The sequence below is a fragment of the Melanerpes formicivorus genome, unplaced genomic scaffold (assembly GCF_026170545.1).
Source record: "Melanerpes formicivorus ecotype bairdi unplaced genomic scaffold, bMelFor1.0.p_v2 SCAF_5, whole genome shotgun sequence".
Lineage (NCBI taxonomy): Eukaryota > Metazoa > Chordata > Aves > Piciformes > Picidae > Melanerpes > Melanerpes formicivorus.
This window is the reverse complement of record NW_027142357.1, coordinates 11743764-11768086: the sequence shown is the minus strand read 5'-3', so window position 1 is coordinate 11768086 and position 24323 is coordinate 11743764. Positions and strand designations below refer to the sequence as shown.

The following is a 24323-nucleotide window of genomic DNA, read 5'->3' as shown; positions in this document are numbered from 1 at the left end:
AGTGAAAACAGAAGCGCTAAGGGATCAGGTCTCACAGGCTCACACACAGCCTAAGCAGGGGTCTGAGCTACCCAACGACACCTCACAGTTTTCGATACAAGCATTTAAAGAGATAAGGGAAGAAGCATTCAAACTGCTCCCAAATTATATATTGACCATGCAGGCTTTCAGCATCAGTTCTGGGCTCTGGTGGACATCCTGAACCCCTTTTCTTTTGTGTGAGGAGGCTCAGAGGGCAGTGGACAGGCTCCAACCCTGGATTAGAAGCAAGGCATGGTAGGAAAAGGTGACAGCGCAGGGCTGGGTCAGTGCAAGGGTCCTGTCTCTCTGCACCCACAGAATCACAGAAGGTATTTGGTTGGAAGAGACCTTGAAGATCATCCAGTACAACCTTTGACCCAGTACTGAAAGGTCAACACTAAAATACGTCCCCACAGTATTGCTTCACTATTTAAGCTCACACAGAGAAATAGAAACATTGAAATGACAATTCAAAAGCAAAGACCACAGTGTCATATCAGAATATTTCTCCTGTTCTTTCACAAGTCCCCTACTTTCTCTCCACTCCCACAAGATCCCATACAACAAAGCATCCTGCCCTTTAAAATGTCTGTGGCTAACACACTAAATACTCGCGCTAGTTGTTGATGATCCATTGGGTAGGTTTTTCAAGGTCCTGATACCAGGGGGGCAAAAAATCAAGCAGAAAAAAAGCCAAACCTCACAGATGTGCCAATCAAAGGAAAACAAAAAAAAAAGGAAAAGGACATTAGCACTTCATACACAATCCAAACAACATGGCGGGAGGAGATGTGCTCACGCATTACAAAAATCTTCAGAGACCAGCCTTGCAGGGGACTAATGCCTCCCGTGCTCAGTGCAGTGTCATACAGTTGTGTCTAAGCTAATATGCTTTGCAGATTTAGGAATAAGTAAAGCTGGACGCTAAAGTGCAGTACGCTGGAGGTCATTAGGAAAAACACTACAGACATCTGCAGTTAACTAAAGGAGTCAGTGGAATTATTCACGTAGAAAACGTTACAGGGACGTGCATTGGGGAGGAAACAGGTACTTAAATTAATCCTTTCCAAATGAACATATGCAATAAAAATGGAATTAACACCTGTGCAGATAAAATACTTCTGCTCCCATTGCATTTTCAGTCGTTCCTAATAAGATTCCTGATAGCTCTGAAAACATGACATCACCTCTGCAATGATGCAAAAAACTGCAAGCTACAGCAGGCTTTCTTCACTTCTTCATCTTGTGGCATTGTTTTGGACATAATTTTCCCTCTTAATAACAAGCAGGATTCAGGAACCTTCTGACCTGCAGGAGCCTGGAACACTTTTTTAAAGGGGCAAAAGAAGTAACTAATACCCTTTTTTCAAGGCAGCATGTTCAGCGTAGCCTCAGTGGAAAGAAGAAGGAGCAAATGCAGAGAGAAGTGGATTAGAAAATGTGTGTGACACACCAAGGAGGGAAAGTGAGCTGTGAAGAGCTGGTAATAGAGTGACAGCAGTTCACATGTAACCAAACAAGTTATTTTAATAGCTCTGCAACCTGAGCATCGATAGGAATATAATTTTGTCCTGGGTAATATCGACATCTGAACAACAACGCAACAATGGAAGTTCTATACATTTCTGACTTCAGGCCCCTAAACATTTTGTATCTAAAACAAGGCATATCCTAGCTTTCTCTGCTATTTTGTTTTTATTTGGTAGGAATGTCACTCAGTCCCAAGTCCTTTTTTATCCTTTTCTTCACCTCCTTGAAGACAGGTTTATGCTAAGAACCATCCTCCGGACTTTTTCTTCGTTCTTTAAAATATTAGCTTTGACAGCACAGATCTTGTCTTGCTGGTCTTTAATCAACTGTTCCAGTTCAGCCAGATCAGCTTTCAAGGGTTCTACAGCACTGTCCGTGATGCTGAAAGAGAGACATAATGTTATTGGAAACATTAGGCTGCTTTGGGTTACTTAAGCTTCCAAGAAAGTATATTCAATACCAGCAAAGTATTTAAGTCGCACCCACCCTTCCTGAAAGAAAGTTTAGAATAAGAGGCACAAAGGTAAAGCTAACAACATGGACAGAGAAGAATATTGTTCAAGACAGATCACCCACAATTCAACACTTCAGCAGTCACTTCTTAGCTAATCTGGTTTTGCTGCTAAAGTGATACTAAAAATGCCTTGCAGTTATTTCACCCTGCACTATGCATATGTCAAGCACTTTTATGTTACCAGCCAAAAGCTGCAACCACCTGACCCAGGGATGAAGCAGCACTGGACTCTGGGGGATATAAACCAAGGAGGACCAGAGAAGCTGTGGATACCTCATCTTTGGAAGTGTTCAAGGCCACACTGGGTGGGGCTTTGAGCAAATTTGTCTGGTGGAAGAGGTGTCCTTGCCCATGGCAGGGAGCTTGGAACTAGATGATCTTTAAGGTCCTTTCTAATCCAAACCATTCTGTGATTCTAAGCATACACCTCTTACAGGGACTCCTGGGTCCTTCCATGACACACTTGGTAACAGTCTACCCATCTGGGCATCACCACAGGAGCTTAAATGAGATGCATGTGGCAGAGAGGGACAAGTACAACTGCTGTGGTGGCTGCTGACCTGCTTGTATCTATCTGCTACAACACATCAGCAAGCCAGTAGCAAGACACCAGCAGCTGCCAGTTGCACTGAGCTACAGCAGATAGATGTCTGAGAAGAGGCAAGGAATACCAAAGCTGCAGACAAGGGCAGGCAATCTAACATTAACCAGAAATGTAATAAACCCTATGATAATAAACCACAAGTGCACTGATGCAGCTGAAGTGAAGGGGGCTGCTGGCTCTAAAACAAATGTGCCCCTTTCCATAATGCTTTGCTGATCTTCAGGAGGGCTGAAGCCAGGGAAATGACAGACTGAACTAGCCTGCTGTCACTCTGAATCACCCCGTCACTCTGAGGACATATTAGCACAAGTCTGCATCTCAAAATCATTTTGCTTTCCCCTCCTTTCTGCCACATTAGCATAAATCACAAAAAGTATTGCTAGAAATTGCACTAGTATTTCCCCAATGGGATCCTTCAACTGTCTTTCACAGAAGCAAAGAAAACCAAGACATGCACCCAAATTGCAGTACATATGGGAAGAATTGTCTTCTTCATGTCTAATACACTTTAATTCTTTCCTAAATGATTGGACATGCCTTAGCACTACACTGATCTGATTAGGATCTCATATGGAACCTTGTGAAGTGCTGGGATACGCTGCAGCAGTGTCAGCTTGTGGAAGAGTGCTGCTGCTGAGGGGATGTGAGCCTGCTTGCAGACTCACAAGAAACAGATGGGCACTGGAAAGCTTAGTTTGACAAAAGTCAGCAAACAAATTCAGCCAGGCAGTTCCTCCTTCCCACTCCCCCTCTCCACCTGCACCACCGTCAAAGACACAGTCTTGCCCTCAGTAGCCTTTGCCTGGGAACCAGGGGGCCATAGGAGTCCAACAAAGCATGTACAGTTCCTGTGCCAGGAAACCAGCTGAAGAACAAATGACTCGTTTGGCAAGGTCAGGGTGGATCCACTGAGTAAGCACATGCCTGGAGAAAGGCCTGAGACTTGCCTCCTGTCACTAGGTGTGGTGCAAAGATGTGAGTCAATGCCTCAGTTTCTCCAACCACGAAATAAAGCCAAGTATCCGTTCCTTTCTTTTTGCAGGAGTGGTGCATTCTAAGGCCAAACAGAGTGTTAAGGCCTGTCAAAGTTTTGGGATAGAAGGTGCTATGTAAGTGCAAGGAATTAACATCATTACACTTTATATGTGAACCAAAGCCTTAATTCCCACTCCAGCCACTGGACTAAGCCAGCAGCTGCAAATTTCCAACATTTAACACATTTCTACCTACCAAGATAGGATTTAGCTAAGAATACCACTCATACTTGCTTCTGTATGAATGAAGCACATGGATTCAGGGAGCAGCACATTTATCTAGGTTGATTATCAACCCAAGATCACTATCTACCTTGTGTTTTTGATCAGAGGACACAACTGAAAGGGATGCTCACTTTCCAAGAAACAAAAAGACACATTGGTGAGACAAAGCCAAAGAAACTGTTTCTAGGCTTGACCTCTTTGTTTTTATCATGTATGTCACCTTCACTCTCCTGGTTTTCCTAAACTGTTTTTTTTAAACCTTGCACAGGCAACAAATGTTATTAAACCCACTGCACAACATGCTGACTTCAATGGCATGGAGAGCAGGTGTGATTCAGGAATCCACTCCTAGTCGTGATACAAAATCTGCTTTGTTTACCAAGCTCTTCACCCCTTGCTCCTGACATATTGAGTCCTCTCATATCACACAAACATTTGCACCTCTGCTGTCATGTACAACATGTGAAATAGAGCTGAAGAGACCTTAAGACTTTAACAATTCAGACTGCAAAAAAAATCCCCAAACCACAAAAGTGACTGAGGACAAATTGGCTTTGAATAATGAGTAAAACTCACCCCTCTCCTAAAACCAGAAACGTGTCTCAAAAGATAAATCAAGCTTTCCCTGCCCAAACTCACCTTTGCTCTTTCTGTAGTGCTTCTGCATGCTGCCTGTTCTCATGCCGCCACATCTGCAACTCGTTCTTCATGGCATCCATGTCTTCTTGAATGTAGTCCATGATCCTGCCAAGCGTAAGGGCACTCTGGCACAGAGTCTGGATAGAGACCTGAAACTTCTCAATTTCTTTGGCTACTAAGTCTCTCTCTTTCTTCCTGGCTGCTTCTGATACAAAGGGCTTCTCCTAATAGAAAGAATGAATGAAAAGAAAAGCATCAAAATTAGGGAAACCAGTTGTGGCACATGAGGTACTGAATGAAGAGTGTTTTGGAGACTGCTAACTGTGAAGTATCTGGAGAAATGTTTACAGCAGTCTGCAATGAAAGAGAAGAAATGAAGCAACCTTCTAGAAACAGATAAGCAGAAAGCATTTTGTATCCAAGTCACCACTGCTACACAGGACTCCTACAAACCCGTGCAATAGCATCAGCAATATTAAATCACTTTTTGGATGACATGTGCACAAAATACTTGATCCCAGAAATGATCTCACAGGTATTCTCATTTTCAACCTGATCTTTCTCAAAGAAGCAGGGGCAGGGTGGGGGAAACTCCTTCACACTCAGTCATTGTTTACTTCAACCTGTTCCTGCATCTTGAAAGGGAAATTTCTGTGGCTTAATGTGGCATCACCAAGCCGAAGCTCTTGACAGACTCGTATACCCAATGACACTTTTGTTATCTATCTGCTGCTGCCACTGTCTGCCAATGCATTCACTGTGAAAAACCACACAATCATCCATCCACCCATCCTCCTCCTGGGCAAGGCTGGACTGTGACTGTGTCATTTCAGAGCCCTGCACCAGGATTTGGCAGACTGGCATTTACTCAGTAGTGCTACAAGTCACAGTGCACAGCAACACTGCAAAAACGGTTCTCCTGGAGGAAGTTGATGAAGAAATCTGAAAGGCAACAATTTAGAGAAGCAGAAGCACCCTCGCTCATCATGTTATAGGCATAAATGCTCATTGGACTTGCTGGCCACAGGGTTTTGCTGCATATATTGAAGGGCACAGTCTCCTTCTAGCTCTCTAAATTGGTTCCTTCAAGATGCTTCTCTCCTTCTACTGTCTGTGCCTAGATTTCCAGGTCCTATTGCTGGTCCTAATAATTGCACAGCTAAACCAGACGGTGGTTATACTACACCTTGTACTTCTGTTAACAGTGGTTGTAAAATCATGCAGGCTGCAGATGTGGCCTCAATAAACTCTACTACTCAAAAACTATTTGGTCTTGTGCACAATTCCCTCATGTGCAGGCAGCAGAGTCTCTGTGGTCAGTCTCCTGAAGCCTCTTCTAGCTTATTGCAAGTTGAATGCAGAAAAAGTGTTCACTAAAGTGACAAAGCCACAAAGAGCAAAAGGATGCCATAAAAAGAGCAAAGTGACGCCACATTACTAACAGACTGTAACAACCTTATTCCAGGAAAGCCTTCCCTGAAAACAACTACCATCAAAGAAAAGCCTGCTGGTTTTTTTTTTATCCCCCAACAAGGAAAAACAATCCAGCTTTTCTTTCTTTCCAAGAGCCCTACAGGTTGAACTCCCAAACTGTGGTTTTTTTTTAAGATACACAAAGTTTTAAGTAAAGTTTATTTAAAGTAAATTTGGTCATTTAATATATGCTGGAAAACTAGAGAGGTCTTTCTCTACCACCCCAACCACAGGATCAACCAGTTCCTAAGCACAGTTCCTAGTGGGTATATAAACACAGGGGTGGCAGTGTGCTTCTCTCTCGTGCTGGGACACCACATCTACCACACTGTCCCCTCCTGCCCTCCTACCCAATTGGCGTGTCTTCCTGTGCGAGCTGTGGGCTGTTTGTTCAGCTGCATTTGCAGGCTGTAGGGACTACTGCCAAACACATTTCAGCAGCCCTTGGCTTACTGATGAACTCAGATATATATATTTTAGAAAAATACTTCTAAAGATTTGAAGGCTGAGATTTACTTGCGTCTGACGCTCGTGTTATACCACACACGCAGCGCAGGCACACTGTGGGACTTCCGAGTTTACCGCGATTTTATAATGTTGAAGTTGTTTAATTAGGAACTGGGGCTGAAGTGACAAATGCTGCTGAACTTACAACCTTTGCTTCCTAAGTCAATTCATGAGTGCTGGCTAAACTGTTAAAAATAACACTCATCTTAATTCCTTTTCACTCTAGCCATACCTCTCTCTCAGAAGCAGGTGTTTCATTATACTGCATTACATGCAACACATTATTTAGACACTTTCTGGACCCATCAATGCGCTTGCCGTCCTTTATGGTGCAAAGATGAAAGCACTGCCTCATGACCCATTTCATCCCCTGATTGCTGATGAGCACCCCTGTTTCAAGCACAGATGCTTAGGGTTGAGCAGATGATCTCCCCTGGGTCACTTCTTTGGCCAACCTCTGAGCACAATGGCCAACACTGTTCCCATCCATGTTGTTCAGCTTCTCTCCCTGTTGATCTTGTAGCTCCCCAGAGAAGACATCTTTTGCCCAGGTGCCCCAAAGGCAGAGATGAGAGGACAGGGTCCTGCATACCAGCCATTTACTAGGGCCCAGCACACATCTCAGGTTGATGGCATTTCCATACACTGGAAATATTTATTTACCACACTGCCTTGCTGCAGCTAATAAAAAAGTATGAATAGATCTGCACTCTCACAGCATTTCCAAACTTTTTGCTCTCTATTCTAACCCCTTTTCCCTTGTCCTTGTGCTCCATTGAAGCCATAGAGAAGGCTTAATCCATGATGTCATATTTTCCATGTGTAATTGGGAAGTTGCCTATAAAGATTTAGTTCAGCTGCAGAGTAGAGTTGTATCAGATCAAACAGCTTCCTAGGAAGAAGTCCCATTGCCTTGTTTTTCCTTTCGTCCTAAGTGCCACAAACTCTCACCACCATCCTCACACATTATAAGCCACAGTCAAGAGAGAAGGAATTTCCTTCACATGCAACTATCTCAGAATGAGAGGACCCAGCCATCTGAAGATATAGTTCATAGAGGCATAGAATTGTTCAGGTTGGAAAAGACCAAATCCAACTGTTAACCCAACACTGCCAAGTCCACCACTAAACCGTGTCCCTCAGCACATCCATACGCCTTTTAAATACCTTCAGAGATGGTGACTCCACCACTTCCCTGAGTGAAAACCTGAAGAATGCCTCATTTTCATTTTCCAAATGGCAAGTTCCATGGTTTACATTCTTGTAATACTTGTGTGAGCTCCCTGATATCTCAACAGTCCAGGAAGCCACACTTCTCATCACCAGCAAGTATGGTAAGAAAGCAAAAAATTTAAGAAGTGAAAACCCCACAATTCAGTAAACAAGCAAACTCGAATTTTATACTTCCAAATACAGATCCAGCTAACAATTTGAAATGTTCCACACTAAAATACACAGCTGCTTGAAAAGCTTCAGTGGAAATAAACCACTGTGGAATTATTTTCTGTGATTCAGGAAAATGTCCTCAAAGCACATGAGTAAATATTTTAACATAATTGTAATTGCCCTTGTGGCTCCAGCATGCTCTGTGTAGTTCGATGCCTCAAAACAGACATAAGAAGAACAAAATCTTATCCCACCCAAAGTAATTTCAAGTACTTATACTACTACTAGAAATCTATTAAATACTATTTGGACTTAAACAGGTACATCAGTAGGCTTGTTAAAAAAAACCCATGTCTTTGAAACACACACTATGTGGTATCAAAGTGGTTTAAGAATACACCAAAGTTTTAAAGTGCCTATCTCTAAAGCAGAAGCACTTTAATTCCAAGCTCCCAGGAAAAAAATCTCCCAGCACCTAATGGTGCCAAGAGCTCCGCTGGCACAGTGTTGTGCCTCATTAAATGAGCTTAAAAATAACCATCAATTCTTTCTTGCATTTCACCGACACTTGTAGCACCAAAGTGTCGTGTGACGCTTTCTGCAGTGTACACTAAGCTGAGCTCAGGACAGAGAATTATCATCATGAAGCATTCAATCTTTGTCAGCTATTACTGACTACAAGTAATTAAGAGGGGTGGGGAAAGCCATATTGTCTCAGTTTCATTGTTGCAGTTATGGGTTAAAAATCTACATGGGACACTCCTTTAACTGAGAATTATGCCAGACAGTTTATTACAACAGGCAATGTGGGTGGTAAGAGTCCTGAATGCCACCTTTGCTCGTTTTGCACAAACATGTAACAGGATATATTCAATTTTAAGAAAAATGCCGGAATCAGAATTGTTCCTGCCTATTTAATTAGGCCATACACCTCACTGAACTCTCCTTTCACAAAAGCCCAAGATTCAATAAATTATGCCCATATAAAAGACTGTATCACTTCTGTAGGCCCAGCACACTTCCTTTCCTTCATGTTTTTCATAAGGCAGCAAGATAAATGTTTATTTTGGATTCCTGGGAAAAAGTCTGCCTTTCCCATTACCTCAACATGAACAAGAGCACAGCATGGACTCAGATACAGGGACCTGAGAAATTCGAAAGCAGGAATTTTCTTTTTCATCAGTAAAGGAAAAATTGTCAACATGTCTCCAGAAACTACCAGAATTTTCTTGTGTTTAATTTACCCTGGCTAAAGCAATTAGTGCAAATTTTGCAGTGTGCACAGCTCCATAAAACTGGATTCTTCACAAGCCATCCATTTCTGATAGCTAAGCATTTGAAGAGCATGACATCTATTAAGCTAAAGAGGCGGCAAGATACTTTTTCTCCCACCGTTTGAAAAGTTTCTTTCTAGCAACAGGGTTTGCTTACTTTTATATAGCTTCTCCTTTCTTTCCATTTCTCTCATTAACAGTTTTCAAAGATGAATCAAATTAGAACAAACATTTGTCCAGCACTTAGTAGTTTCTGCAGTGCCTTTTAACTATTGCATGGTGTCCCATTATGAAAGCACACCCATGTATTCATAGTTTTATTGAGCTACACCATTTCCTCCCTACCTCTTTCTATAGGATAGGACGGAAACTTCATTTTGGACAAGTAATTTTGATACACTCAATGCAAAACCAACACAGTGGGTTTTTTATTGTACAAAATTTATTATTTTTTTTTATCATAAAGGGTGTTTTCTTTACCTGGTTTTTACAGAGTCTGCATTCTAAGTAACTATCCACTTGGGATCACCATAAGAAACTCTTTCACAGAAACACAGGGAAAACAGTAAATGTTAAATCATTTCAAATGAACAGGATGCTTTTTCTGCTTATGCCAGGTATTGAGTTCAGTAACAGGCCAAGGAATCAGAGGAGACACAATGTTCTTTACCATTAGAACTAAGAGTCAGTCTGACCTACTTCTGTGTAGGAAAGCACCAAAATAAAATATAAGGATAGCTCTTTAAATATGGCTTGTTTTCTTTCTCTCTTTTTTTTTTTTCTTTGGGGGTAGTGGTGGTGATTTTACCCCAGTTCACATTTGTGACCTCTAAAAAGAGCTGGACTTTACAGACATAAACACCCTAGCTCAGCCCCCAGAGTCAGTCTGCTTTATTTCACGTTTGGTCTGGGAGAAGTCATTTCACAAAACCTCACATAATTGGTGCAGTATTCAGCACACTAAGAAGAATCCTATGTCTAACCACATGCATGCCAAGAGACAACTCTAGCAGTGTTTAATGACAGAAAGTGGTATTAATTCAGCCATAATGGTATATTTGGTGCCAGTCCTGCCCAGCTTTTCTTTTAGTCTCATGCTGCTGGAACTCTGGGTCCACAACCTCCTTCTCTTGACAAAGCAGCCTCTTTTCTCTTCAAAAAGAATTTGCAATAAACCTGTTCCTTGTGTTAAACAACTGCTTTCACACCACTCTATGCCCCAGCCAAATCCATTGATAAGCTTCTTGAAATATGTGAAAGTCACCTGCACTGTGTCCCCCAACACCCAGACGATGCACTGCATCCTTGCTAAGGATGGAAATCACAGCTGTCTCACTGCATTTTTATATATCCTCTCTATTTAACACATCCATCTGCTGCCTCACGTTGTATTTATACTGTACCCACAGGAGAGAACATTGTGTGTTTTTGTGTGCAAAGACCACAGCAAAGGAGCCACAATAGTAGGGATATCATGAGAGCAACAAAAATCCTGTTCCTGTGTTCACAGCTTGTAACAAAATTACTTGGGGGCCACAGGTTGTTTTTTTTTTTCTGAGAGTTGGTAACAAGAACAATCAAGTATGTACTCCATTAATTTAAGCTCCTATGGTGGGTGTCCATAACCAGACTGAAGTACAGCTCTGATTCCTGAGAAACTGTATGCTTGCACCAAAAATGTCTCACTGCAGCTTTATTCAGGTTGCTGCATTAATGTCACATCATCATGAACAGAGCTGTCACACAAAGATGAAAACCCTTCTACAGGTAACTCCGATTAAATTTTACCATCAGCATTTCTTATGACACACTAAGCTGGCAGGATGCTGAGAAGCTGTGAGCTTGAATGGTGAGCCTCTTCAAAACACTTAAATGGTGGGACACATGGATACATCTGGCTAACATGACACGTTACTAATTGCATTGACTGGAGGGGATACCCAACGTCGTGCGGCTGATGGATTAATGAAAAAATCAATGATCTGAGGAACTTTAAACAAACAGAATCAGCAATGATTGTATTTGTTCTAAGCTTACAAGTACATACTTAATTTATCACATTTGTAATTAAAGTTAATATTATCCAGGTGCTAAGTCATTTAATATCATTTGTTCCTCGCAGAAACCTCAAAGCTGCTTCTTCTCCGAAGCTCATGAACTGTATTTGCTAGGGCAAAGATGGGAATTCTGTGATCCCACTTGCCTAAAACTAATAACCTGCCTACATTTTCCACACATCAAATAAATGAAGTGGAATACAAAATGTAACATCTGTCTCTTTCTCTGTTTAACATTAGAGGGTTAGATTCTAAACAAATACATTTAGGAAGTCTTTTTAGGAATTTGTTAGGCTGAACACAGCTAATCAAGGCAGCAAGGGTCTTGTGTATTTCCAGAATGACCTCTTTGTTTGACCTGAAAATTGTGTATATTATTTTAAGTTTCTGCACATGCAAAACCTAGATGATGAAAGTCTCAGTCTTCTCTTCTATTATTCAAACTCCTTAAAAAGCAAATGCATGTTTGGAAAATGCAGCACTTAAAATGCTTCAGAGCAGTGCTTTAAATACAAATAAAAACTCCTCGGCGATCAGCAGTTAGAAGCGAAGGTGTGAAACAGCCCCAAGAGTTCACCACTGTTACATTTGGATTAAGTATTAATTCACCAATTTCATCTCACTTCTAGTTGATTAATCCACCATAAATCAGGTAGATCCACTGATTTTTATTTTTTTTTAATGAATATTGGACTTAATAAAGTATTAGCCAAAAGTTCCAGCATTCAGACTACAAACATATATTTTCCTCCCTTCGTTTTCCCAACTGGCAGAAGAACAAGGCTTTAAGGACTAATGAATAGAACTGGGAAAATATTTCTTTTTTTGGTATGCATCAAATAGTTCCACAAAACAAGGGCAGATGAATGCTCTTACTGACAGACACAAGGATAATCTTAATTACATTAGATGTAATTTCCCACAGCAAGCATTCCCTCAAATTGTCACTGGACTTTCGGTTACCTTACTCCACAATACAGAAGTACAATTACATTTTACTCTCCAATGCATAATGGGTTTTGGAATACAGTTGCTGATGTAGAAGATATTTCTTCTGGAGAGTTTGATGGAAAACAAATTAAATGAAGAGTTGACAGTCTGGGGGAAAATGGTGAAATCCCAGACTGATACTGCTTCCCAGCAGACTGTGGAGCTAGACCTGGCACAAAACCGACGACCATTTGAACACAGCATGCTGGCCAGGGTTCATTGACCCATTCTCACAGTCCCATCAACACAACAGGACACAGTTCCACTTGCCTGCCTAGACCACTTGGCAGAAATAAACCACTTGAAACTCTTCCTTCTCCTTAATTACTTTTGCTGCCTCTTTCCAAAGAGATTCCACAGACCAGTAACTATTCCTTCCAAAACTGCTGGTCTGCAGTCTCACAAGAATACATCTTGCCACTACCTTCCTCATGACATTAGGAACATCCCTCAGAGATGAGATGTGCTCATGATGCTAGGGCTTGACCTGAGCATGCCAGACACTGACCTGCTGTCCTCTGCCTATCTGCTCGCTGAAATACTCCCAGAGGCAATGCAACGTCGAAAATGTATCTTTCACTTTTACTGTCTTGTGCATCACAGTGTCTCTATCCTCTAAAATAGATTCCCAGGATTCAGTAAAGTCTCCAGCTCATGTTTTCTGAACTACATCTATCAAGTCCTCATTACTAACTCCAAGCATTTTTAATCACCTTTTCCACCATGCTTCTCCTCTCTGGATCACCACTTCAACAACATAATTTAAAAAGCAGTAGCAGCAAAGAAACCTACTGCAGTAGCAGCCAGCTGCTTGGATATGAGATCAGATGATATTCCAGGAGCTTAGCATTGTATGCAAGTTTTCACGTGGTGGACTAGAAAGTCAGCACGTTTTTTTTCCAGAACTAGTTGCCTATTATCAGCACTGCTAACATAGATCAGTGATTCAAAAGGTGCAACAAAAGACAAACAAGGACTGAATGAATGCTTTAGAGACTGGAAATGGACAATGGGACTAAATGTTATTGCAGAAGGCCACAACTGTTCACATGCATTTAAAAAAATTCTAGAGGGATTAAAAGCAAATTTATTACATTGGTGGTGTTTAAAAAAACCAAAACACAAAAAAGCCCCAACCAAACCCAAACCACACACACAACACCACCACCCCCCACCCCCCAACAAAACAAACAAAAAAGCCCAAACCAACCAACACCCAGAAAATTTAACACCTGAGCGTCAAATCTATGAAATCTATGCAGTTTTGCAAACCCTTTCCCGTTGTCTTTTCCTATGTTCAGCCCTGAAACTGACAGGACACGAGACCTAAGAGTAGAGCCTGCAGCACAATTATGCACTGGTGGCAGACTTTATTCAAGGAATTACTACTAAAACTTAGTTTCAAGACTGACGATGCCACAGCACCATCTAGCAATAGAACCGGGAACAGCGCTGCTGCTTGTTCTCACAAGTGCCAGCTCAACATGCCCCCCAGGAGTGATCTTTAGAGCTAGTTACTGAATAAACAGAGCAGCATCAATTTTTACTCCTTCTTTTCTCCAAACAGTTCTACATTATTCAAGCAGGAAGATTTTCACAGCCGACACATTCACTGGACATAACCAACAGTGTTTCAATGATGCCACACACACAAGCTGCACGTTCAATAAATGGTATGTAACTCAGCAAATTGGATAAAGCTTTAACTAGTCATTATGGGAAATGAGCAGGAAACTGAAGGAGCTTTCCTCCTTTAAGGACGATTCATTTTCAGTCTCTAAAACATTCATTTAGTCCTCGCCTGTCTTTTGTTGCACCTTTTGAAGCACTGATCTGTGTAAGCAGTGCTGATAATAAACATTAAGAGTTCATGATAAGCATTTGCCTTACCAAAACATTACATGCCTGTCTGCATTTTTATACCAGCACTCTGCAATGCATTCCTCAGTGCCTCCTCGCCAGCACCTCAAACTAGCTTAGTCATTTAGAAATTTCCAAAGGGCCACTGGATCAGAAAAGTTCATCTAAACTCTCTGCCTTTCATAACTTCTTGTAAACATGAGCTTTGTAAGGCTGAAAAAGCAAGAGCTCTCCAGCTGTAACAGGAAGGCACTGAAACCTTTTGGTTTTGGTTTGTGATTGCTGCTAGACCCTTTCTAGATTTTTTTACAAGTGAGCAAAACAACGAGAACAAACAAACAAAACCACCAAATAAAGCAAACAAAAGAATTCCTAAGACCAACCAAACAAACCCACAGCAAAACCAAAACCTGCTTTACAAATCAAATCACTTCATAGATCCAGACTGTAACACTAGGCTATGCTAGGATGTTAGTAAGGAAATGTTCGATGAACTGAAGATACTTTCTCTTGTGAACTGCACCAGAGATCCCATTGATGTTAAGACAGTGATGACTGCTGGACAGTAGAATACTGTCCTTCAAATGCCCAGAGGACAAGGAATATTTAAACTATAATGGTATAGCTGTACAAAGGTACAGTGTGCCCTGCTACATTTAGGGCAAGGCTGAAGTCAGCAGACTTTTTTCCTCAAAAACAAAAAATCAGGATTAAGAAGGCTCCCTAAAAAATTGTACTGAAATACTGAAAAAAAAATCCTAAATAACAAAAATTAAAGGTGAGAAAGAGTGCACTACACAAAGAAGGGAACAGTATCTGACAGACTAATGGAGGAAAAAAAAGCAATTCAAGGAGGAAAGACTGATTCATAAATGAAAAAACCACTTAAGGCAGAAGAAAAGGTCATGATGATAGCATTTAATATTCATGGTTCTTTGAAGGTCATTACCATCTTACCCTGTCTGTCGTCTTTGATGATTTCTGTGATGCCTCATAATCTTTCTTTGTTTCTAGGATTCTTTTTACAAGCCCACCTGTTGAAAAATGAGTGTATTTCTCAGTAGTGGCTGGCACTACAACATTGTTTTAGACATGCAGACAATAAAATCAAAACCAACTGCTTAACTTTTTTTAATGTAAACAATTTTTAGAGAACATGATGGAAGAAGTTTAGGCTGGATGCTAGGAAGAAGTTCTTCACAGAAAGAGTGATTTGCCATTGGAATGGGCTACCCAGGGAGGTGGTGGTGTCACCATCACCGGAGGTATTTAAGAGGAGACTGGATCAGGTATTGGTGCCATGGTTTAGCTGATAAGATGGTGTTGGGTGATAGATTGGACTTCATGATCTCAAAGGTCTTTTTCAACCTGGTTAATTCTATTCATTCAGTACCATAGAACGCCAGGTTGGAAAGGACCCTAAGAATCATCTGATCCAACCTTTCTAGGTGACAGTGTAGATTATATGAGATGGCCTAGTACCACGTCAAGCTGAGTCTTAAAACTGACCAATGTAGGACAATCCACCACTTCCCTTGGGAGAAAAAGTTACTGTTGTAGTATTTATATTCTAAAATATCCCCACATTTTAATTACTGACTGTAGTAGCACAGGGTTGTTGTTCGATCACCACAGGGTCACTACGAGCACGGCTTCCAAGCCAAGATGTTTCCAAGCAAAGACCTTTATGATGTTATACAGCAAGGTATATACTCTTTTTGAAAGCAAGGGTGTCGTATCTTAATTGGCTATTTTCTACTGGCATGTGTAAGCAAAGCATACAATAGGTCAAAATTAGCAAAACAAGCTCTTCAACACATCCAACCAAATTCTGCCTACTCTTTCTTTTCAGTTACAAGATGTTTACATTCTTTTCTAAGTCAAAGACTAAACATAGCTTTCTCTAATTCGAGCAAAGGCAAATCTTCCCCTACAACTGACATACAAGGTATTTATTATTTGATCTACTTTCTCCTCTAAATCAGAATGTATAATCAGTATCATTTACTGAGCAACTCAGTACAAAAGCAAGTCCTTGAGCTGTATTAACACAAAAGCTTTTTCTTTGCACCCCTCTTTTGGAAGAATGCAAGAACTGTATGGTAGGTATATAACTAGATATTCCTTTGTGAGGATCTAGAATACATAGAATAAACCAGGTTGGAAGAGACCTTCAAGATCATCGCATCCAACTCATCAACCAATCCAACCCACCTAATCAACTAAGCCATGGCACCAAGCACGGTGCATGGATATAAGTACATCTGCCTAAATCACATCCAGAGTAACCATAATGGCAGCCCCTGAATCAGAGATGCGAGGTCACAAGTAAGCATAAACATAGTTAAAAAACAGTCCATCCATTTTTCTAAAAGCTTTTCTATGTCTTGCCTTGAAGAGCCAATCCCATCTCATATCTCACAGCTGACAAGCTGTACCTGACACTGTAAGAAACGTTAATTTATGAGTTTTAGGCAGAATTTTAAAGCTTGCTGACATTAAAGACCTAAAGAAAATCTGTACTTAACATCAGTTATAAATTCAGCTGCACAAGTAAACAAGACTACATTTGAGAAATAACTTTTGGTTTTCTTGCAAGAGTTGCAAGTTCACACCCTTGGGAGGTATTCTGCTGCTTTATTCAGCATTTTAAGTGTTCAGCATTTGGTTTAAACCCACAGTTTTATTCTGTGCATATATATAAAAATATACATAACGGCCAACATACCATGCTTCTGGTCTTCAGTCAGCTCCACTTCTGGCTCCTACACAGGCAGGAAGAAAGCTTTAGTTTCATAAAGTCGACATTGTTATAATAGACAACTATCAAAAAAATCACCTAGAAGCTACAAACAAGTAAGCAACAAACAAAGGATGGGAAAAGGTTCTATAATTTGCAACATGAACAGACCATGTCCATATTTGGTATTTCTGACAGTGGCAATGCTGCCTCCACCACAAACTGGTCATCATCATCATCAGAAATCTGCTGGTCTACAATCACATTTGAGACTGTTTTACCACTACCACTCCTGTAAGAGACAATGAAAAATGAAAAGCTATTAGGATCTGTTCAAAACTGTTAAGATCTATCCAGAACAGAAGAGACATCAGTACCCTGCCTTTCTCCCCTTAAAGAAAGCAGCACTAACTAAAAGCACATCAAATTCAAAGGCTGGAAAAGCAAGAGTTCTCCAGTGGAAGGCACTGAAATCAAGGGTTTGATCTTTTGGGTTTAATCTGTGATTACTGCTAGACCCTTTCTAGACCTTTGGTAAGTGATCAAAACAGCAACAACAAACCCAAATAAAATAAAACAAACAAAAAATCCCCAAACCTATCAACCAAAACTCTCCAAAGGACTTACCTTTGTCTTCTAAACACATGACTTCAGTGACTGGCCACTTATCAGCGATAAGCCAGCCATTTTGTTCATAGATTGGAACAGCTGTTTCAGCCTTTTTGAACACTGTGGTCTAAAGATCTTTTATAGTAGCACTTGAAATTAATGCTCTAGAGCTATCTGCTTCAGAGTTTCCAAAGACAAAAAAACTAAATGATTTTCTTTTTGACCTTCCAGATGTGACTGCCAACCATAACTTTGAGATGAAGTGCTGCATTTGCAGAAACAATAAAACAAATCAGGCTTGAATTTTCCAACAACGAGCAGTGAGGTGATCACCCTAAAGCTATCCAGCAGCAGGTGAGGCACCAATGGTCTCAGACTAGTGTGGTACAAGAGCTAGAAGAGTCTGCTCTGCACCTCCCACATTGCTTACCTTTCTGGAAGTAAGACCTCCGTGCTTTCCTGACGTTTTACTCGAGGTGGTGCTGGTCTTGCACTGCTAGGACGGGGAGTACGTCTGCGATGAGAAAGAAAGAGGCTTTTTCATTTTTACTGAAGAAGGAAGCCTCACATGCCCTCCAAAGGAACACAGTGAACCAAGTAAGTAAGCTGCTGCATGACAGCACTGAAAACATCCCTAATATACCACCTAGTATGGCAATACTTGCTGTCCTACTCAGAATCTAGGAAAATCTAAGACATGTCTTAAACAAAAAAGCCCAACCTGTGATTCCATGTAAAATCACCTCTTGATTTGTCTCACTAAAGAACCTGTGTGCAGCATAGGTATTTACCATTAACAAAAAATTTAGCATCACACACTGCAATGTAAATGGAAAAAAACACGTTCACAAGTAATACAATTACACAAGTCTTTGCTAGACAAAGTGAAAGTAAACTGAGATTACAAAGGCAAGTTTGTCTTAGCCATAACACTGTACTTATGAAATAAACCTATGTGATGCAATGTTCTCATTAGACTCTCCACACACCCCTCCTACTTTAATAACATTACATTGAAGCACTTTATGAATTAAGAAAATAAGTCTGAAACACTTCACAACGTTCAAGTTCCCTTTATAGAAGGAAATGAAAGTGAAGAAAAGGAAACCATACGTGGGATAATATTTATTTGGTTGCACTAGCAGAAATGTACTGCTCCAAATTTCCTTGCTCTTTTAAAATGGGCTGACTTGTTATTATCCAAGATACAGCATAATTTGATTCAAAAAGAATAAGAGATATTTGATTCAAACAAGATAAAATTTGATTCAGACAAAATAACAGATTAGGAACCAACCTTTGGATGGGCTGAGGTGGAAGATCATTGGGTATGTCACCATTTTCAGATACTGCAGGTTTTTCAGTAGCTGTGTTCTCAACTTCTCCTTCTATTAAACAAAACAAACACAATTTTGGCTTAGCTGGTAAGGTGACTTGAACTTTTCTCAGAACAGTGTTTAGAATCTTACCACAGAATCACACAGTATTATCAGTACTATACTTGAATGAGTGTTCATGAAATACATCATGTAACAAAATCAGAAGAAAATTCTACAGACTTCTGTAAAAGTTAAAATATGTTGTGAACTTCTGGGTTTTAAACATCTTGGAGCATTCACAACTGAAACGGGAAACAGAAAAAAACCCACATGTGTTAAATGCCTTTAGTTTTTATTTGTTTCTCAATATAGTGAAATTCATCTGTGAAAATGACATCATCTCACTCAATTCCTTCATAGCTGCATGGTAACATTTGCAATATTTCAATTTACTTATTATACAAAATCACAAGAGGAAAAACAGTATTAGACCAGCCCTGTGTTCTCTATACTAGGGTGGGTTTTTTAAGCCTTTCTTTTCTTTACCTCCTTCTTTTCCTCTACTGGTATTCTTACCAGTATTCTGACCCAGATTTGAGAGGGGGGTTGGACTGGATGATGTCCATCTTGACTTACATCAAGGATGTTAGGATGAGGTTGTCTTCTGTAATCCCATTATAATTATTCTCTCCATAGGGCTGACAATTTTCTTCTCCACAGGGCTGCTCTCAATCTCTTCATCCCCCAACCTGTATCAGGGGTTTCTCCGACCCAGGTGCAGGACCTTGCACTTGGCCTTGCTGAACTTCATGAGGCTGACAAGTGCCCACAAGTCAGGCTCAAGTCAGACAGTTGTTCTGTGTTGCTGGATGTACCACAAGTTTCATCTGCCTGTCTTGGCACCTAATTTAGCATCTCTGATGAACAGATGCAACAGGTATTGCAAAATTTCCCTTCCACACTGTGATTTTCATGCAGTTTCAACAGCCAGTTTCCATTTAATTCCACTGGAGTTAGATGGTATATTTTATATTTGGCATATAATAGCTCTTCTCTGAGGATATATGATAGGTGGGTGTGATGGCTCAGCTGAATGAGTAACAACACCTTAAGGTCCGAGACAAACTTTAAAAGCCCAACTTTACTCCTCCTATTGACATGTACTTCAATGTAAACACTGAAACTGTGAGAAGGTACAATTGCACTAGTGAAACTTCTCAAAAAAACCCCTTACTTTAGAATTTGACAAGGTTCAGAAAATCTTACATAATTATCAGCTTCTAAAAAAGTTTCATGGAGACCTAGACCTTTATAGCGTGACTGCGAAACCAAACTGTTCCATCCTTCTTGCCACAGTGGGTGCATTTATGTGCACAAGTCTAAAGGAAGTGGAACCTAAGTAACTTCAGTAGTGTATAAGCAAATAGCTGAGGCAGGCCAAAACACCCTTTTGCCAAAAATCTTTATACATATACTTCTTACTTATGAGGCTACCATGAACTAGCCACTGAGGATTCCTAATGGAGAGCAAGACAGGAGAGTAACTGATATGCTGACAAATCCTCATTTATGAAGAAAAAAAGAACACAAAGCTCAATGGAAAGGTTCAGAGCTTTGATGGTCAGAAACAGACTAAGACTGAAGCAGAATGCAGGAATAATACTCCAAAAGATCCAGGAAAAAGAGTTTATTTCAGCCAGTAAACAATGTTTACAATATCCTATAAATGATTCTTCCTCTGGAAACTCATTGGCAGTTAAAGACACAAGAAGACACCAAGAAGAGACAGAGGACAACTGTCTTCTGATGACTCCAAAGAGCATCCAGCTTAGCTATCTCTAATGGCTGTTGTTACTGTCATAATGGATTTCACATTCCAACTGTGAAAGTCATTATATGTGTGAATGATATTTTCATCTCTGTAAGAACTTAACAGAAAAATAAGGCTCACTAATGCACTGCTACATTACACCATCTTATTAAATAAAGCTCAAAATAAGAACTGTCAATACAATATCTGGTTCTTATACGAACTGAGAATCCAGTCCAAATCCATAATGAACCTGGGGGTACTGCTGTTACATGCATCCAAATTATTAATAGAGAACTATAAAATTATATTCCATAACAGATACATTCCAATAGAGAAGACAGCTCCAGAAGATTAAAAGGAATCAGCATGGAAGTTTTCCCAGTTGTGTAAGGTCACACAAATGCCTTGGCCAGCTGTCTACATTTCATCAGACTGACACAGCTACGAGGCCCTGAAGGCCACAGGTGGACTGAGAAACAGCCTTTGACCTCCCACATACAGGGTATCAACCCTCCCAACTAGGTCAAGCATCTGGATATCTGGAGAAAACAAAGACAGCTTTTACTTGACTCTCAGTTCTTCCTCCTACATTTTGCTTCTATGGCTCCGTGTACACTGTAGCTGGATACAAGTACCTCATTAACAACGCATGTCTTGGGAGCTATATACAACTATTCTTTGTTTTTTTTAATGCAGAGATGGAATTTTCCTCTAAAATCCTTAAAAAATGCAAGCATTAAGTGAGACTCCCAAATATTTGTATAAAATGTCAAGGTGCAGTGATTCAGTTCTTACACAGAACAAGTCACCAAGGGATTCAGGTGCAGCAGCCCTGCATTTTCCTTAGGACACCATAAGCACTGGTCTCTTTGAAAACTTGCTTAAGAATAAGGAAAGAGCAAATGCAGGTAACTGTTTTATCAGGCAGCACACATATTTCAATCAGGACCTTAACCACAAGATATGATTAAAACTCAGGGCAGCAGTTAGATCAGGTGTAAATCCTCCTCCTTAAATCAGCTAGCTGCACAGACCCAAGTTCAACCCCAAAGCACTCAGGACAGACATTTCAAGGCAGTCAAGTTTTTATTCTCCCTACCTTTCTGTTTTATGGCAAGCCCTGGTTCAGCTTTCTCTTGTGGTTTAGCAGCACTGTCCTCTGAAATTTTATCCACCACGTTCTTCATTTCCACAGTTCCTGTAACAAAACAGTTTATAGCCAAATGAAACCAAAGATAGAGTAAAAATTTAAAATAATAAAAAAAAGAAAAGCCACATTAAATACCTGTTACACTTACTATTTCTTTATGGGCTATCCTAGTTTAATAAACCATCTTGACTGTAAATAAATAGAATTCAAAGTTCACAAAGACTTTTTACATGACCGCTGATTGAACTTCTTACGTTACTGCAAACCAAAGGCAAATTCTTCAATCCAGAAACGATTTACAGACATTATTCATTAGCCTGACAGCTAGTGAAACAATACAATATTTACCTAATAAAGTCTAAGCAATAGGTAAAATACACAATATTGTCGATATACTACTTAGAATGCATAATGCACTAAGGTTGGTTTAAAAGGCTTTAAACAGATTTCATACTAATGCCATTAAGAAATTTAAGCAAGAAATGCTGATTTCTGATAGCTGAACTCCACAACTTGCTGGTAATGCCACAGAAGAACCTAGTCCACAAATGTTCTACCTACCAATTAACTTAAATTAATCCCCCCCAGTTACAATAGAATGATATTGGCAAAAGCAAAGTGACGCACAGTGGAAGAAAACCAAAATATTCACATATACATCTGACTTCCAAATATCTGACTAGGGAGTAGAGACATTCAGGACAGAGGGATGCAACGGAAAAATGATTCATCACCATTTGTACATCATTCCTGAGAATGTACCTGTGCACTGAACAAGTTAAACCATACACTCAGTTTGTCAAGATATATATGGAATAGACAGAATATTTAGCTTTAGTCTTAGCATTATGTATATATACACACACACACACGTGCATCCCTTCACTTGGAGTAGTATCTTCAGTTCTTATACTCCTCAAAATACAGAAGAAGCAGAATAAGTACATAAATAGGCAAGATTCATATACAGAAAGAGGATATATGTTTAAAACAGAGGTACCCAAACTGCTGAACCCACTACTTCCCAATCTCCTTATCTGCAAAGAGGTAACTAATGCACAAGTAAAGAACAGATTCACAGGGGCCCAACCTGCAGCCAGGGCACCTCAGGTGTAACATTTCCACAACCAGAACAAATAAGCAAACAATTCTAGCTCAGGAAAAGATTCACTAGCTAGAGCTCTGCCTAATGCTTGGGTTGAAAGATCCAACACTTCCATAGCCCATGATGAAATTACTGCACTATAGGAAGCATCCACAAAACTGTACAGTCCATTGCAGCAGAAATGCTCAGCTCTAGTTGTTTAGGAGGAGATTAAAACACAGGTCAACCAGTACTTTCATCTGCCTGTGCTGATTAAGGCTTCAGTACATAAAGGGGGCCTTACAAAAAGATGGTGCCATTCTTTTTAGCAGGGTCTGTAGAGACAGGACAAGGGGTGATGGTATTAAACTGAAAAAGGGGAGATACAGGCTACATCTAAGAAAGATATTTTTTACACTGTGGCACAGGTTGCCCAGTGAGGCTGTAGAAGGAGGCTTCAAGGTTAGGTTGGATGAGGCTCTGGGCAACCTGATCTAATTGAAGATGTCTCTGCTCACTGCATAGGGTTGGACTAGGTGACCTTTAAAGGTCCCTTCCAACCCAAACCATTCCATCATTCTATGATTTATGTCCAGTCACTATTAGAAAGTATTGAAAGCTCTGATCATTATCACCACCAGTAACTACGAAGACCACAATGCAACAGGCATCAGCATAGCACCAGGTTTTTTCTACCTTCTGGATTACTATGGTGAGCACCTATGAGCCCTAATCACCTACTGCAGCTCTGCTGCCTTAGAATAGAAACTGGGCTAATGCCTCAAAGTATTTAGTGCTTAGGTAAACCAAAAGTTGAGTGCACTAGCTTGTTGCATCATGAAAAGGGAAATATTTTTTTAATTTACCTTAAAGTCAAAACACAGGATGACTCATTAACTGTATTTCATGTATCAGAAAGGCTAGATCCAGATTTTAAAGAAGGGACTATCCTATAAAAATGGGGTGTGTCTGGTCACTATAGTGCCAGTTCATGCAATAAAACAAATATTCAAATCTTGGGAAATAAAAGAAGTTATAGGATCAGCTAAGGATCACAATGCAGTAAAATAAGACTACACTTAATGGAATCCAGACAATGTTTTTCAGCTGCAAAATTATTAACACATCACAGCACTTGAGTTCATGAGATGTGATGTAAAAATTTCAATTTTCGAGCACCAACTTTAATTAAGCTCCTGAGTCAGCAGACATTCATATCCAAAGTGCCTAAACATCTTTTTTTATTATTTATTTCTTTTTCCCCATGTCCTTTTGAAAATGTGGCTATTGACTGATCTTGGAGGTCTCTTCCAACCTGGTTGATTCTGTGATTCTGTGTGAAAGCACTACCCAAGCTCTGATGTAACTTCAGTGTTTTGGCCCAGGCACATGAAACCTACTAAAACAGAAACCCAAAGAAAACATGGATGCTTGTGAAGACACACAGCAACACACAATCTCTTTACATAAAGTAATAGTAGTGACATTGGCAGG

General features: G+C 40.2%; 1 protein-coding gene across 3 annotated transcripts in view; it reads right to left on the bottom strand.

Annotated features, from left to right (window-relative positions):
* TRAF3IP1 (TRAF3 interacting protein 1) overlaps window positions 1–24323 on the bottom strand; it is a 49148-nt gene that overhangs the window by 3163 nt on the left and 21662 nt on the right. The window contains exons 8-15 of one of the 3 annotated variants that reach the window (XR_010987337.1): window positions 21695–21793; window positions 18761–18851; window positions 17894–17977; window positions 17026–17146; window positions 16843–16879; window positions 15072–15148; window positions 4568–4791; window positions 637–1932 (exon numbers count right to left, since the gene is read on the bottom strand). Coding sequence is in view for 2 of the 3 variants with exons in the window: in XM_068138139.1 (XP_067994240.1) it covers window positions 1767–1932; window positions 4568–4791; window positions 15072–15148; window positions 16843–16879; window positions 17026–17146; window positions 17894–17977; window positions 18761–18851; window positions 21695–21793 (899 nt within the window). In the remaining variant the exon portion in view is untranslated. Of the gene's footprint in view, window positions 1–425; window positions 1933–4567; window positions 4792–15071; window positions 15149–16842; window positions 16880–17025; window positions 17147–17893; window positions 17978–18760; window positions 18852–21694; window positions 21794–24323 lie in introns of those variants that run through there. The other 2 variants (XM_068138139.1, XM_068138140.1) reach the window with 2 other exon arrangements.